The sequence below is a fragment of the Triticum aestivum genome, chromosome 7A (genome assembly GCF_018294505.1).
Source record: "Triticum aestivum cultivar Chinese Spring chromosome 7A, IWGSC CS RefSeq v2.1, whole genome shotgun sequence".
NCBI classification, from domain to species: Eukaryota; Viridiplantae; Streptophyta; class Magnoliopsida; order Poales; family Poaceae; genus Triticum; species Triticum aestivum.
Genome location: NC_057812.1, coordinates 25,184,316 through 25,201,991, shown reverse-complemented (window position 1 = coordinate 25,201,991; position 17,676 = coordinate 25,184,316). Strand labels below are relative to the sequence as shown.

The 17,676-nt window shown below is 42.8% G+C and overlaps 1 protein-coding gene and 1 long non-coding RNA gene across 3 annotated transcripts; one reads left to right on the top strand and one right to left on the bottom strand.

Annotated features, from left to right (window-relative positions):
- Positions 1–1,333: 1,333 nt before the first annotated feature.
- On the top strand, positions 1,334–3,405 carry LOC123151527 (uncharacterized). Its single transcript, XR_006475687.1, has 4 exons — positions 1,334–1,628; positions 1,720–2,105; positions 2,421–2,540; positions 2,888–3,405. It is a non-coding gene; the product is annotated as an uncharacterized lncRNA (long non-coding RNA).
- A 5,364-nt stretch (positions 3,406–8,769) lies between these two features.
- On the bottom strand, positions 8,770–11,420 carry LOC123151328 (chaperone protein ClpB1). 2 transcript variants are annotated; one of them, XM_044571059.1, is made up of 5 exons: positions 10,291–11,420; positions 10,018–10,169; positions 9,597–9,937; positions 9,238–9,508; positions 8,770–9,142 (listed from the first exon to the last, which is right to left on the bottom strand). In XM_044571059.1, exons 1-5 carry the CDS (start codon positions 11,144–11,146, stop codon positions 8,786–8,788), a joined length of 1,977 nt encoding a protein of 658 aa, XP_044426994.1. In that variant the 5' UTR covers positions 11,147–11,420; the 3' UTR covers positions 8,770–8,785. The 2 variants fall into 2 exon arrangements, with proteins under 2 accessions (XP_044426994.1, XP_044426993.1); XM_044571058.1 differs by having other exon boundaries at positions 8,771–9,160.
- Positions 11,421–17,676: the final 6,256 nt, after the last annotated feature.

Below are 17,676 nucleotides of genomic sequence, written 5' to 3'. Positions count from 1 at the left end.
TTCCATTAGCTTAGCACCCGATCGTTTAGTATGTTGCTATTGCTTTCTTCATGACTTATACATGTTCCTATGACTATGAGATTATGCAACTCCCGTTTGCCGGAGGAACACTTTGGGTGCTACCAAACGTCACAACGTAACTGGGTGATTATAAAGGAGTACTACAGGTGTCTCCAAAGGTAGATGTTGGGTTGGCGTATTTCGAGATTAGGATTTGTCACTCCGATTGTCGGAGAGGTATCTCTGGGCCCTCTCGGTAATGCACATCACATAAGCCTTGCAAGCAGTGCAACTAATATGTTAGTTGTGAGATGATGTATTACGGAATGAGTAAAGAGACTTGCCGGTAATGAGATTGAACTAGGTATTGGATACCGACGATCGAATCTCGGGCAAGTAACATACCGATGACAAAGGGAACAACGTATGTTGTTATGCGGTCTGACCGATAAAGATCTTCGTAGAATACGTAGGAGCCAATATGGGCATCCAAGTCCCGCTATTGGTTATTGACCGGAGACGTGTCTCGGTCATGTCTACATTGTTCTCGAACCATAGGGTCCGCACGCTTAAGGTTTCGATGACAGTTATATTCTGAGTTTTGATGTACCGAAGGAGTTCGGAGTCTCGGATGAGATCGGGGACATGACAAGGAGTCTCGAAATGGTCGAGACGTAAATATCGATATATTGGACGACTATATTCGAACTTCGGAAAGGTTCCGAGTGATTCGGGTAATTTTCGGAGTACCGGAGAGTTACGGGAATTCGCCGGGAGAAGTATTGGGCCTTGATGGGCTTTAGTGGGAAGAGGAGAAAGGGCCTGCTGCGCCCCCCTCCCCTCTGGTCCGAATTGGACTAGGGAAAAGGGGGCCGGCCACCTTTCCTTCTCCTCCACTTCCTTCTCCCTTCCTCCCCTCTTGGTGGACTCCTACTACTAGGACTTGGAGTCCTAGTAGGACTCCACATCCTGGCCGCACCTAGCCTTGGCCGGCCTCCTCCTCCTCCATCCTTTATATACAGGGGCAGGGGGCACCCCATAGACACACAAGTTGATCATTGAGATCGTTCCTTAGCCGTGTGCGGTGCCCCCTGCCACCATATTCCACCTCGATCATATTGTTGTAGTGCTTAGGCGAAGCCCTGCGTCGGTAGAACATCAAGATCGTCACCACGCCGTCGTGCTGATGGAACTCCTCCCCGAAGCTTTGCTGGATCGGAGCCCGGGGATCGTCATCGAGCTGTACGTGTGCTAAGAACTCGGAGGTGCCGGAGTAACGGTGCTTGGATCGGTCGGATCGGGAAGACGTACGACTACTTCCTCTACCTTGTGTCAATGCTTCCGCAGTCGGTCTGCGTGGGTACGTAGATCACACTCTCCCCCTTGTTGGTATGCATCACCATGATCTTGCGTGTGCGTAGAAAAATTTAGAAATTACTACGTTCCCCAACAGCTGGACCCACCAGTCAGCCCGTGCTTGACTGAAATGCATCGCCGTCCACCAGTTGCATCCTCTGTTTTGGGAAAAAAAGGGATCGAGACCAAGGGAAAAAATAGAGTCTGGGTGGGCGGCGGCGGCGGTGAAGCTCTCCGATTTTTCTGGATTTCCCCGTCTCGCCGGTTGACAAGTAAGAAAGCACTGCATTTAGAAAGAAATTTTATTCCATTGGATTTACTAGCTAGCGGCAGGACTTACAGATATTCGATGAACACCCGCAGGCTGCCAATCTTCACCAACGAGGCGGCAAGCGCTGCGGCCCTAATGGAGTTGATTGGTGCCTCGGGGCGCGGAGACGATGTATCGGCCCATGGATCTAGGGGGGCTGTGGGCGGTGGATTTGGTCAAGGGTCATATACTCATATGGGCAGATGTTGAATGGTGCGGCGTGCAGCGAGGAGAGAACTGTAGCTGGTGGTGGTGCCGCCATGTCCGGGTTCAGCGAGAGCGAGGGTGACAATGGAGAAGCTCTTGACGAGGCGGAGGGGGAAGCACACTTTGATGGAGACCAAGAGGCTGTGATTCAGGATCAAACTGATAGTGCTGATGGATGTTCTGCTCAATCTACAGGCAAGGTGGATCCGCAAGCACCTTGCTGGACAAAAAGGTAATCTGCACTTTGCTTGTAGTGGGTTGTTTGGATGCAGTTGATAAATCCTACAAATTGTGGTGGTGTCATGATGCAATGGAACAGCATGGACAAAGTGCCGAGGTTCAGTACATCGAGGATAGTTTGATGAATGTGGAGGAAATGTAGCCAACCATTTTTGTAATGAGTATGCTATGTGTCTTGCCCTGTCTTAGACTCCGTCATTTGTTCAGGATTTTGTTTATACTCAGATGCAGGAAAAGTACCAGAGCTTGCTTATTAATTTTTTTTGGTAGAATGGAAAGGGATAAATTTTGTTCTGTTTTGTTGCAGAGTAAGAGTCGGCAATCAACCGCCAGACAGGGCTCCATGCCCGGAAAGGGTAGGCGCTGATGCAGTTTCCTTGTAGTCCACGGGCAAGATGGATCCGCAAGCGCGAGGGTGGACTAAAAGGTATTGAGCCCTTGACATATACCCTAGCTCCAAAACATGAAGTGCTAGTGCTAGTAGGAAATGAAATTGAAGGTTTTTTGAGATTTAGGTACTCGTGAGTTGATTGCTTAAACTTGAGCTGTGTGGAGGAGTGTTGCACTCTTTTGTGTGCCAGCAGTGGGCAGGCATCGGTATTTTTTAATGGGTAGTATGGTACAAAAAATGATGAACTAAGATGAAAAATCGTTATTATGAGTAGTGGGTGTAAATTTGAGTATCAGTGTTGATTTGTTTTGTTCGTGGACATGCCTTTGCTGTTTGTTGGTGCATCAGGTTTTCTTGGGGTATAAGATGATTCCTTTATGCAGGGTTAGAGATGGGTAAGCATCCACCGTACTGGACGGGGAGGATCGGTGCACTGGAGCAAACAATTGCGGGGGTATGTGGATAACTTGGGAGAGCATGTTTGGGAGCGGATCATACACAGCGGGGAGTGTGCTGCCGCAGCCTGCTATGCTAGATGCAGGGGTGAACATCCCATGCATACCAGCATCTGGTTCACAGGTAGGAGGGCGGCCAGTGTGGCGGCAGAAATCTGCGGCAGCCCTACGGTAAGTGAGAGTGAAGCCGACAATGGATACGTCGCCTCTGCCACTGGAGTTGGAGACGTGGTGGACGGCGACCAGCTAGCTGTGATTCACGAGCGCGGCGAGAGTGAAGATGCAGCATCAGCACAATCAACGGGAAAGATGGATCCGCGGGCACTTGGGTGGACGAGAGGTATCAGTAATCTATATCTGATAGGCTGTAAATACTCTAAATGTGGAGGTTGTTGATTATGCCTGAATGAGTGAATAATAGTGAATGGTTGTGGTCGAAGCTGACATAGTGGAAGATCAGTGTAGATGCCGATAGCTTGAAGGGAGTGGTGGTATAGTTCAGTTGAAAATTCATGAAATCTCTGAATAATAAACATGCATGTCTGAAAATACAGAAACACAATAATTTTTAGGTGCGTCATGCTTGCTACGCAGCTGTTCTGAAAAAATGAGTCTAATTTTAGAATTGAAAAGATGAGTACCTTCAGTTGGTGTAGATTTCGCAGAATATGGATTGAGTCCGGATGTGTGCGGCAATTTTGGTAGCTACCTGGCTGTACTCAATAGTGGTCAGGACGGCCGCAAGACGGCGCAGGTAACGGCGACATGGCACATGAGGGCGTCTCTCTGTCTGGACCAACGGCTATGAGACGCATGTGGGTGCATTAAATGTCAGCAGTGGTGCAGCTTTGCAGTGTTCCATAAATCAATCGATGCTACCGAATACGCTCAGTATACAACACCTGTCTTGCATCACGAGGAGAACTTGTGTGGTCCAGATTTTAGGAGCAAATACACACGAGAGCCGAATTGCATTTCCGGGCTTGACCACTGTTTGCTGGACTGTTGCAGCTATTCAAGGTTTTTTTGCTCACCAGTTATGTGCTTCCGCACTAATCATTTGTTTCTTCTGATTGAGCTAAACAGTGTATGCTTTCCTCTCAAGAAAGCCTGACAGTTTGTGGAGATTAATACAAAACGTTGTGCTATTGACATTAAAGTTGGTCAATGAAATTACATACCTATGTTTCCAATTGCATTTTTTCAGACATGATATGGTAATGTTCAGAGTATATGGCACAAGATGATGGTGCTGCTCTAAGCAAAGGACCTGAAGAATTCTCTTGATAGAAGCTCAAAAGGTAATAAAGCACATAAATAAGTTTGCAGTTTATCCGGTGTGTCAAGAACTATCAAAAACCATATCCATTTGTTTTGTATAGACATATTTATCTGCTGCAGATAAATATGTCTATGCAGAGTGTTTGATCAGCTGGCAAGCAGTGCAGAAAGAGTACTGGACGTAGTGCGTGAAGACATAACAGTGTGGCGATCTGCGGGTTGCATTACAGACTTGGGTTATTAGCACGATCTGGTGTATTTTCCTTTCTTTTAGTGGAATGGCGGTGTAGTACGACTGCCCTCCTTCCGTTGGCGTCAATTGTTCTTGACGGCAAACTTACTTGTATTCTGCCTTTTCTCCCCTATCTAATAAAGATCGGCCATTGGCCCTTCGACATATTTATCTGCTGAATATGTGATTCTCTATTTTGGTTGGTCATTCCTGCTTTTATAAATCCTTTGATACAGCGCAGCTACCTACTGAAGTTCTATTTGTTGACAACAAACCTTTCATCAGCTATTTGTGTAAAACGAAACTATTAAATTTGTTGACTACGTAGGCTGTCTGCCTCTGCTATTCAAAATAGAAATAACCATTGATGGCAGTAACATATATGATTTTTTTCTTGTTTTGGTCAATGGAAATCTTAACAACTGATGGGTATTAGACATTCTTTGTTTTTTCTTTTATATGGCATGACATTTACAATTCCAGCTAAAATTTACACAGTGACAACCATTGTGTGATGAAGGAAAAATGGTTTTCTGGTTTGAATTGTAGATGCTTTGAAAAGTACGAGTATGCGACATAATAATAGATGGACATCGGACTATGGCTGGATCACTTGAGCTATTTTTTTTGTCTCTGCCATCTGTATTGCTGTCAATACACTGCTGTAACAAATCAATGATGTGACCAGGTAATTCTCGATCCTCGGACAAAGAAGCTAAGAAGTTTCCGAAGGATTCTTTCTCCTCAAATGTCATCTTCGGCTTCACAATCTCAGTTGGCCTGAGTAGTCACTGCGGTCCACAGGAAGGGTCTTTCTCCTCTTTGACTCGGCCCTATCATACTCAACAAGTTTGATACTTTATTGACTATGATAAATAATGCTTAGAATAAGGGAAACGTTATATTTCTGCAGACGGATCGCGCTCTCAAGTCCTCCGTGCGTGGAGCCGTTGGATCACTTTTGATCCGCCAGACCATGTGTACTAACAGATTCTACGCCTCGCATCCGCTGCCCTCGGAAGCCAACTACATGTGGATTAGTCCCACCCACAGTATGCATTAAGATTCTGCAACATCCTCCATGTTTCTGAAACATGGGGAATGTTGCACTGGTAACACGACCTCGAGAGCCAACCACAATGCAGACAAAAAATTTCCGCAACATAATCTTTGTTGCAAAAAGAACTTTGCAACATTATTCTTGTTGCAAAAAAAATCTACAAGAGAACCTTTGTTACAAATGTTTTCTGCAACATGACGCCTGTTGCAAAAAGTTCCGCAACAAAACCTTAGTTGCAAAAGTGGGAAAAGTGAAGAATGACCCTTGACTCAGGATTACACCAGATTTGACAGCTCACGCGGACCTTTTTATCCGTCAACCGACGAGTAGCACGCCAATTGATCATTAAAAATTTTGCAACAAGATCTTTGTTACAAAAAAAAATCAAACAAGACCTCTCTTGCAAAAAATTTAAAAAGTACAGGCCCATGTCGCATGATCTTTAAAATTCTGCAACTAGACTTTTGTTGTGAAAAAAAAATCTTAAGCAAGATCTTTGTTTCAGAAAATTAAAAAAATATAGGCACGGTTGATCTTTAAAATTTCTGCAACAAGATCTTTGTTGCAAAAAAAAAACACGCTCGGGTGATTGCAACAAGCAGACTGTTGCGGAAACACCACTCTTGTTGCAAAAGATGGTTGCTTACATTGGTAGATCGGACGGTCATTATGTCTCTATCCAATGGTCAGCGTGGCAGCGGATCTTTTTCAATTTACGCCGGTGGACGCGTAGCGTCACCCTTAGAATAAAACCATTTTAAGAAATGCTTCACCAGCTAAACATTAAATTAAGCATACCATTTCAGGAAAATGTGTAATCTGTTCCAACTTTTGTAACATTCACTCCAGCTGCTTCCAGGCTTGACGTTGTACCGACAGTGGAGTTGATAGAAAACCTACAGGCGCAAAAAATCTTCATAAGACATAAAAGTTGGTAAATCTAAGCTGGAGAATGCTTCTTCCCGTACAAGATCAGGCTTCATAAATACTAAGACTAATCTCACACAAACAATCAACCTATAAAAAACATGCATCTATTAACTAGCTAAAAAGTAACCTACTGTGAACAATGCATAGCTTTCGGGAAGACAATATATATGATAAATCAGCACTGCCTGAAGTAGGCATTGATGTACAACATAATTCTCCATGGTGATGCATGGGGAGACACAACAAGACTGACACAATCCAGCATTAACTTAAAACAACAAGGCAATTGTCAGTTATACAATTCTTTGGAGATAGAGGACATCCCACAGCACGAAAGAGGCATGCCAAGCTCTGCAGTCCGTTTTATCCGAGAATAATATCAGTGCTTGCTTCACTCCTGTTGATGTAGGAAATTACAATCAGCAGGCAGGTGCCATCACTAGTAGAAAACAGGGCTATGGTCCAGGCCGGCTCAGCCCATTAGTCCCGGTTCAGTCTAGAACCGGGACTAATGTGAGCATTTGTCCCGGTTCGTGCGGCTAAGGCATTAGTCCCGGTTCATCTAGACCTTTTGGTCCCGGTTGGTGGGATGAACTGGGACCAATGGGCCTCGCTCCTGGCCCACAACCATTGGTCCCGGTTCGTGCCACAAACCGGGACTAAAGATTAGACCTTTAGTCCCGGTTTGAGGCACGAACCGGGACTAATGGGGATGAGACCTTTAGTCCCGGTTCGTGCCACGAACCGGTACTAAAGGTCCCATTTTCAAACTATACCCCCCCCCCCGGTGGATCGCCTTTTCAGTTTTAGGAAAAATAAAAGAAAATGATGGAAATGTCAAAAAAATAAAAGAAAATAAGTTTCACATGTGATATGTGGTCTAGTTGTTGGGAAAATTTACAAATATGAATTTCGACTTTATTTACAAAATCTCTCTGGAATTTGTAAAATGGGCATAACTTTTGCATACGAACTCGGATGAAAAAGTTTTTTATATGAAAAATCATCTACTCGAAAGTCAAATTCCAAAAGGAAAAAAAGTTATGCTCAAATTTCAGTTTTTTTAAATTTTCAGTAAATCTGGTCAAACTATGGTCAAACTACTTATTCAAGAAGTATTAGTGTTACTAAATAATTATTCAAGAATATTAGTGTTATTAAATAATTATTTCACCTTTTTTGAATTTTGGTCAAATCTGGTCAAACTATGGTCAAACTGTGGTCAAACAATGGTCAAACTACTTATTCAAAAATATTAGTGTTACTAAAAAATTATTGTTTTTTAGAACAATAGTTTTAAACTCAAACAGTGAAATATGTGACTTCATGCTCAAGCTAAATTCCTGAGGGTTAATAGGATTGACATCTTACTATTGTCAGGAAAACAACAAGTGCAGACTTGGAAACGAGGGAGAATAGAACCCGGAAGTTAAGCGTGCTCAGGCTGGAGTAGTGAGAGGATAGGTGACCATACGGGAAGTGAGATGATTTGGAATGATGATGGGTGATTAGAGATTAAATTGAGTAGTGATGAGGGGTGATTAGAGATTAGAGGTTAAAATAATTCAGAATTTTGAAAACAAAAAAAAATTCAAAAAAAAAATTCAAAAAAATTCAAAAAAAAATATAAAAAAATCAGGAAATTTCCTTTAGTACCGGTTGGTGTTACCAACCGGGACTAAAGGTGGACCGGCCACGTGGAGGGCCTTTAGTCCCGGTTCTGGATTGAACCGGGACTAAAGGGTCAGTGCATTAATACCGACACTTTAGTCCCGGTTCCAAAACCGGGACTAAAGGCCCTTACGAACCGAGACTAAAGACCCTTTTTCTACCAGTGCATAGATCACACAGACAAAAAAAATGTATCATCTGTTACACTATTAGTATTTGCGGTCCTAAAATAGTGTCAGTGCAGGAACACTTCATTGTGCGCATCATAAATAGCCGATACAATAGTCCTAGAAAAAAAAATCCTCTTGGCCCTGCTTATGACAACCCCCGAAAGGCGGACAGTTTAAAAAAGCAAGTAAGGAATATAGTAAATGCAACTAACTAAATGTGACAATGTACTGAGTAGCTTTGATCAACCTGGATATATTTGTTTATGTGTGTACTACACACAGAGCATGGACTGGCCATGGCAAAACTCACACTTACTGCAATTGTATAGCTCAATAACCTTGATCAACATGGATATATTTGTATGTGTGCATACAGCTTGTTACACAAAGCTAAATACCCATCATAAATCAGAAACAACCTATATACATCCACTGTTTTTGTCAGATGCCGCTATGGACCACGGCAGAACTCGTCGTTGGCTTTATGGATCTGTGCTCCCCTGCTTCTTCAGTACATGGTACCTCAGCCCCCTGTTAACATCTGCAGCATCGATGGAGATGATCGAGCCTTCACAAGCTTCTCCATTGACCAGCATGTTTGAAAGAACTGTCGTCACATTCTTCTCCACCCATCTCCTTATGGGCCTTGCGCCACTTACCAGGTGGTATGATTCCGACAAAATGACATCCTGCGCGGCATCAGTTATAAATAGAGAGACGCCCTTGTTAGCTACTGTGGCAATGACATCCTTCATCTGGATTTTCAATATTTCCTTCAGTTCGTCATGTGAAAGCGGCTCAAATATCACAACCTCACTCAGTCTGTCAATAAGTTCAGGCTTCAAGCGTTTCAGAACCTGCAAGAACAAGTGCATATGACAATTAGCGGGTATCCATTAAGAGTTTTAAAAAGGGAACTTTGAGATTTACAGACCTGCCCCATAAGAAGACCCCGACCAGCTTTGACTGTGTTTTCTATGCCCATTCTTGTTGTTAGGTGCTCTGCTCCTAGAGTTGAGGTCATAATGATGATAGTGTTTTTAAAATCTACGACGTGTCCTTTGCCATCGGTCAACGTACCATCATCAAGGAGTTGGATAAAAACCTTGAATATTGAGGGGTCTGCCTTATCCACCTGATCGAAAAGGACAACACTGTATGGAGACCTCTTGACTTTCTCGGTAAGTTGTCCATCTTCTTCATAGCTTTAGAATGCCAAATGAATTAGTGAGATATGGAAATAGAGTGTGTCAAGAAGGAATAAAACATGTGCAGGAAGTGGGAGAATCAAACCTTCGAGGTCCCCCAATGAGGCGCGACAGAGACCCACTCTCAGCATATTCCGACATATCAAAGCGGATCAACGTCTTCTCATTGTCAAATATCCTCTCGGCGAGAGCTTTTGCGAGTTCTGTTTTTCCAACACCAAGCGGCCCCAAAAAGAGGAATGAACCTATCGGTCGGCTAGATTGACCAAAACCAACCCTAGAACGTAGCACCGCTTGCGCAACCAAATTGACCGCTTCATCCTGACCGATGACTCGCTCATGCAATTTTTCCGCTAGGTGGACTAACTTCTCCTTCTCCTCTTGACCAAGTGTCGTGAGAGGGATTCTAGTGCATCGACTGACAACCTTCAAATAACATTTGAAATATGAGAGGTACATGCTAGTGGTAATAACAAAACCTATTCACACATATGATTATGATTTACCTGTGCGACATGATCTGGGCCAACAGTTAACTCCTTCGGTGCAAATATAGAGCTAATTATATTATTCTCCACTTTCTGCTTGTCAAAATGCACCTTTGCAGTAGAGCATGCCTCGTCAATCAAATCAATCGCCTTGTCAGGAAACTGGCGACCTGAGAACACACAAAATCAATCAATCGCCTTCAACATACATACACTGATTAACAAGTTGCAACTAACAGAGTAGTAAATTGAAAATATATTTTTATCTTTTTGAAGACTTGAGTTACGAACCAGTAATATAACGGGCGGCGAGCTGTGCTGCAGCAACGAGAGCATCGTCCTGGATTTTCAAGCCATGGTGCTCTTGGTACCGCTGTTTCAGCCCTTTTAGGATGGTGATGGTGCCCTGCACGCTTGGTTCCTCGACGACAACCTTCTGGAACCGGCGCTCAAGTGCAGCGTCCGTCTGGATATACCTTTGGTACTCTTGGCAAGTGGTAGCACCCACACAACGGATGCGGCCGCGGGCTAATGCTGGCTTGAGGATATTGGCGGCGTCCATGGGGCCTCCTTTATCGCCGGCGCCAACAATCATGTGCAACTCATCAATGAAGAGGATCACCTTGCCTCCTGCCTCCTCCGCGTGCTTGATGGCGTCTTTCAAGCGCTCTTCGAACATGCCACGCCAGCATGTCCCGGCAACAACCGCCCCCATGTCGAGCTCCAGGATGCGCGCTCCTGCCAGCATGTCCGGGACATTCCCGGCGGCGATGCGTTGGGCGAGGCCCTCAACAATGGCCGTCTTACCGACCCCCGCGGCGCCGACAAGCGCGGCGCAGTTCTTGGTGCGGCGGCAGAGGATGCAGATGACGCGGTCAATCTCGTCGTCGCGGCCGACGACCGGATCAGCCCTGCTGGCGTCCAAGGCGCTGAGCACTCTGCAGGTGGTGATGGCCCGCTCCGCCTTGTCGTTGTTCTGGGCGCGGGTGTAGATGTACCGGCTGCCAGGGGACAGATCCGGGGGCATGATGTCGAAGGCATGCGAGCGCTGGAAGTAGAGGTCGTAGAACGCCGACGCCGCCAGCGTCACGGCACTGCCCGTGACGGCGGAGGCTACGACGAAGGCGAGGCCTGACCACGACGACATTGTTCCAAGGCTCGATTGGATCGATGTGGCAAGTGGTTGTGGGGTGCATATATATATGTAGGCTGCGCAGGGCAGGGCCTTCCGTCTCCGATTTGGAGGGAGTAGAGCTCACCCACGCCGTCGGCTCGGCCAGGAGAGGAAATCCGAGTGCACCTCTGGTGCCTATTGGGTCTGGGGTTGGCGCGAGGCAACGGCGGCCGGCGGACCAAGCGGTTGCGCGGTTAGGTTCGGCGCGCCGCCACGAAGAGATGCGAAGGGTAACAACTCAGGGCAAACGCGTACCAACCCGACGTGCGAGAGCTAACGGGCTGGAACCAGCCCATTGAAACCTAACATGCCCTTTTTTTCTACTTCGGTCAGTTTTCTTTTAAATACTTTCTAAAAAGATATTTAAAAATACACGCAAATTTAAAAATCGTTCAAAGATTATAAAAATGATAATTAATTAAAAACATGTTCACGAATTCAAAAAATGTTCTTGAGCTAACAAATGTATTTGTTTACAAATTTAAAATGGTGCAGATTATAAAAATGTTCATGAATTCAAAAAATGTTCTTGAGCTAAAAATATAATTGTTTACAAATTTAAAAAGGTGCAGATTATCAAAATGTTCACGAGTTCAAAAAAATGTTCTTGAGCTCAAAAATTGTTTGTGAATCTAGAAAATTATTGTGAATTTCAAAAAATCTTTGCAAATTCAAATGTTTGTGAATTGAAAATATGTCCATGAATTCAAAAAGTGTTCGCAAATTCAATAAGTGCTCCACGCCATGTCCGCCTGAGACGGAGGAGGATTTTTCACCCTGATTGTTGGTAAAAGGTGTACTGGGAGAGGCCAAGGAGATGTCCCCAAGAGGGACATGACACCCACATACATCAACACCGTCGACGGCAAGCCGCGGAGCTTTCTCTCGGCACCTCCAACACACCACGCCAAAGGCACCCAAACCGACGGCGCATAACACCGGGGTGGCCTAACTACCGGGGGGTCCGTCCACCAGGCAGGACTCAGCGCTCGGTGAGCCAAGGAGTTGCCCATCCCCCTCTGCCCGTAGGTGAATGTCTCATTGAAGCTTGGTGAAGAGGTTAGGGACTCCAGGTCTGTTTTAGACTCTAGGTGGAATAAGGAGTCATGTAGATTAGGGCCTGGTTCTCCTTTTTAATGCGAGGCCAGGGTTAGCTCAGGGCACAGTTGCTCTCTTCTAAGAGTGGTTGGGCATCCCCCTCAAGTGTAAGGGTGAAATAATCTAGCAATAAGTATTTCCCTCGAGAGAACAAAGGTTTATCAAACCAATGGTAATTTCTTATGCAACCAGTCTTCGGTACTTGCACACAAACACAAAACAGTGTCGCTCCCAAGGTTTCAGTAACGTTACCAAGCTTTTTGTCCTCCTAGTTACAAGGATAAATTGTATGGTACGTTAGGAATAGATGTGTAAAATAACAAAACTGGAACATCGAGAAATTTAAATTATAATGGTGTATACAATTAAAGAAGGTAGACCCAGTGGTTATATTGCAATGTTTATATTTATGACTATGATTATTTATGGCATAGGCATTACGTCTGCGATATGTATATCGTTATATAGCTACATCTACAACTGAGAGTCCACCTAAAGACTGTTATCGAGCATGAATCTTGAGGTATAAAGTTTATAAAAATAGAGTATTGTAATAGGCATGATGACAAATATAGACATTAAAACTATAATCCAAGTGTGATAAAAATCATCGTTTTATCCTTAGTAGCAACAATACAATACATGTCCGCTCCCTTTCTGTCACTAGGATGGATCATCACAAGATTGAACCCACTATCGTACACAACTTCCTCTGAAGACCTAACTATCAAACCTTGCCAAAGTAGACAAATAAATCAGAGAGCATACATGACTACTTATGTATACAACAAAGAAACTTCAAAAGATTCAGTATAATTCAATGAACAATCTGATCATAAAGTCACAAATTATCAGATCCAAACAAACACAACACCGAATTACATCATATGGATCCCGATCGCGATCACGTGAAGTAGCTCACGAGAACTTTGTATTGAATCACAAGGGAAAGAGGATGTCACCTAACTACTTCTATGTACCCAAAGTCCTAAGGGAACTACTCAAACATGGTTATGGTGGCAGCAACGTTGATGAAGATTACTCTGGCAATGGATTCACCCTCCAACAGGGTGTCAGAACAGGCTGATACGTCTCCAACGTATCTATTATTTTTATTGTTCCATGCTATTATATTATCAACCTTGGATGTTTTATATGCATTTATATACAATTTTATATGATTTTTGGGACTAACCTACTAACCCAGAGCCCAGTGCCAGTTTCTGTTTTTTCCTTGTTTTAGAATATCGCAGAAAAGGAAAATCAAACGGAGTCCAATTGACCTGAAACTTCACGGAACTTATTTTTGGATCAGAAGAAGCCCAGAAGACTTCAAGTGAACGTCAGGGGATCAAAGGAAGCCACGAGGCTGGGGGGCGCGCCCTCCACCCTCGTGGGCCCCTCATGGCCCCCCTGACGCACTTCTTCCTCCTATATATCTCCATATACCCTAAAATGAACGGGGAGCACAATAGATCGGGAGTTCTGCCGCCAGAAGCCTCCGTAGCCACCGAAAGCCAATCTAGACCTGTTCCGGCACCCTGTCGGAGGGGGGAATCCCTCTCCGGTGGCCATCTTCATCATCCCGGTGCTCTCCATGATGAGGAGGGAGTAGTTCTCCCTCGGGGCTGAGGGTATGTACCAGTAGCTATGTGTTTGATCTCTCTCTCTCTCTCTCTCTCTCTCTCTCTCGTGTTCTTGAGGTGATACGATCTTGATGCATCGCGAGCTTTGCTATTATAGTTGGATCTTATGATGTTTTCTCCTTTACTCTCTTGTAATGGATTGAGTTTCCCATTTGAAGTTATCTTATCGGATTGAGTCTTTAAAGATTTGAGAACACTTGATGTATGTCTTGCCGTGCGTATCTGTGGTGACAATGGGATATCACATGATTCACTTGATGTATGTTTTGGTGATCAACTTACGGGTTCCGCCCATGAACCTATGCATAGGGGTTGGCACACGTTTTCGTCATGATTCTCCGGTAGGAACTTTGGGGAACTCTTTGAGGTTCTATGTGTTGGTTGAATAGATGAATCTGAGATTGTGTGATGCATATCGTATAATCATACCCACGGATACTTGAGGTGACATTGGAGTATCTAGGTGACATTAGGGTTTTGGTTGATTTGTGTCTTAAGGTGTTATTCTAGTATGAACTCTAGGGCTATTTGTGACACCTATAGGAATAGCTCAACAGATTGATTGGAAAGAATAACTTTGAGGTGGTTTCGTACACTACCATAATCTCTTCGTTTGTTCTCTGCTGTTAGTGACTTTGGAGTGACTCTTTGTTGCATGTTGAGGGATAGTTATGTGATCCAATTATGTTATTATTGTTGAGAGGACTTGCACTAGTGAAAGTATGAACCCTAGGCCTTGTTTCCTAGCATTGCAATACCGTTTACGCTCACTTTTATCATTAGTTACCTTGCTGTTTTTATATTTTCAGATTACAAAAACCATTATCTACTATCCATATTGCACTTGTATCACCATCTCTTCGCCAAACTAGTGCACCTATACAATTTACCATTGTATTGGGTGTGTTGGGGACACAAGAGACTCTTTGTTATTTGGTTGCAGGGTTGCTTGAGAGAGACCATCTTGATCCTACGCCTCCTACGGATTGATAAACCTTTGGTCATCCACTTGAGGGAAATTTGCTACTGTCCTACAAACCTTCGCACTTGGAGGCCCAACAACGTCTACAAGAAGAAGGTTGTGTAGTAGACATCAAGCTCTTTTCTGGCGCCGTTGCCGGGGAGGTTAGTGCTTGAAGGTATATCTTTAGATCTTGCAATTGAATCTTTTAGTTTCTTATTTTATCACTAGTTAGTCTATAAAAGAAAACTACAAAAAAATAGAATTGAGTTTGCCTCATACGCTTCATCTTTTTAATATCTTTGGTGAGTATGATGGAAAGGAAAATTGTGCCAAAGTGTTAGAAGAAGAATGCATTAAAATGTTTGGCACTAAATCTTTGAATGATGAGCATGATTGCAATGTTGTTAGTATGAATTCTTTGAATATCCATGATGCTAATGATATGCAAAGCCACAAGCTTGGGGAAGCTATGTTTGATGAAGATGATATTTTTTGTCCCCCAAGTTTTGATGAGCAAATTTATTATGATGAATGCATGCCTCCTATTTATGATGATTATATTGATGAAAGTAGATTTGGAGAGGTCATGACTTTATTTAGTGATAAATCCACTATTTTGGAAGAGGTTCCAATTGATTATGAGAACAAAGTTGCTATCTATGATGATTATTGTGATGACTTGTATGCTATAAAGAATAATGATATCCATGAAACTTGTCATCATGATTTTAACTTTCAATTAGATTATGCCTCACGTGATAGTTATTTTGTTGAGTTTGCTCCCACTACTATTCATGAGAAGAAATTTGCTTATGTGGAGAGTAATAAAAATTCTATGCTTGTAGATCATGAAAAGAATGCTTTATGTGATGGTTATATTGTTAAATTCATTCACGATGCTACTGAAGATCATTATGAGGGAGGAACATATGATTGTAGGAATTGTAATAATATCAAGTTTCCTCTCCATGTGCTTATAGTTTTGAAGTTTTGCTTGCTTTACCTTCCTATGCAAGTTGATTCTTATTCCCATAAATTGTTTGCTCACAAAATCCCTATGCATAGGAAGTGGGTTAGACTTAAATGTGCTAGTAATATTCTTCAAGATGCTCTATTTATGTTTCAATTCTTATCATTTATGTGAGCATCATTGAAATCATCATGCCTAGCTAGGGGCGTTAAACGATAGCGCTTGTTGGGAGCCAACCCAACTTTATTTTTGTTCCTTCATTTTTGCTCCTGTTTAGTAATAAATAATTTATTTAGCCTCTGTTTAGGTTGTGTTTTTTTGTGTTTAATTATTGTTTGTGCCAAGAAGAACCGTTGGGAAGACTTGCGGAAAGTCTTGTTGATCTTGCTGTAAAAAACAGAAACTTTAGCGCTCACGAGAATTGCTGTCTTTTTTATTTGGAAAGTGCTATTTCGTTAATTCTTTTTGAAGATGATTAATAGATAAATTCCTCACGTCCAGAAATTTATTTGATAATTTTATGAGTTCCAGACGTATACGTTTGATCCAGATTACTACAAACTGTTCTGTTTTTGACAGAATCTGTTTTTATTGTGTTGTTTGCTTATTTTGATGAATCTATGAGTAGTATCGGAGGGTATGAACCATAGAGAAGTTGGAATACAGTAGGTTTAACACCAATATAAATAAATAATGACTTCATTACAGTACCTTGAAGTGGTGTTTTGTTTTCTTTCGCTAATGGAGCTTACGAGTTTTCTGCTAAGTTTTGTGTTGTGAAGTTTTCAAGTTTTGGGTAAAGATTCGATGGATTATGGAATAAGGAGTGGCAAGAGCCTAAGATTGGGGATGCCCAAGGCACCCCAAGGAAATATTCAAGGACAACCAAAAGCCTAAGCTTGGGGATGCCCCGGATGGAATCCCCTCTTTCGTCTTCGTTCATCGGTAACTTTACTTGGAGCTATATTTTTATTCGCCACATGATATGTGTTTTGCTTGGAGCGTCATTTTATTTTATTTAGTTTTGCTTGCTGCTTGAATAAAATACAAAGATATGAAATTATTAAATGTTAGAGAGTCTTCATATAGTTGCATAATTATTCGACTACTCATTAATCTTCACTTATATCTTTCGGAGTAGTTTGTTGTTGCTCTAGTGCTTCACTTATATCTTTTTAGAGCACAGTGGTGGTTTTATTTTATAGAAGTTATTGAACTCTCATGCTTCACTTATATTATTTTGAGAGTCTTTAGAATAGCATGGTAGTTTGCTTTGGTTATGAAACTAGTCCTAATATGATGGGCATCCAAGAGGGATATAATAAAAACTTTCATATAAAGTGCATTGAATACTATGAGAAGTTTGATACTTGATGATTGTTTTGAGATATGGAGATGGTAATATTAGAGTCATGCTAGTGAGTAGTTGTGAATTTGAGAAATACTTGTGTTGAAGTTTGTGATTCACGTAGCATGCACGTATGGTGAACCGTTATGTGATGAAGTCGGAGCATGATTTATTTATTGATTGTCTTCCTTATGAGTGGCGGTCGGGGACGAGCGATGGTCTTTTCCTACCAATCTATCCCCCTAGGAGCATGCGTGCAGTACTTTGCTTCGATAACTAATAGATTTTTGCAATAAGTATGTGAGTTCTTTATGACTAATGTTGAGTCCATGGATTATACGCACTCTCACCCTTCCACCATTGATTGCCTCTCTAATACCGCGCACCTTTCGCCGGTATCATAAACCCACCATATACCTTCCTCAAAACAGCCACCATACCTACCTATTATGGCATTTCCATAGCCATTCCGAGATA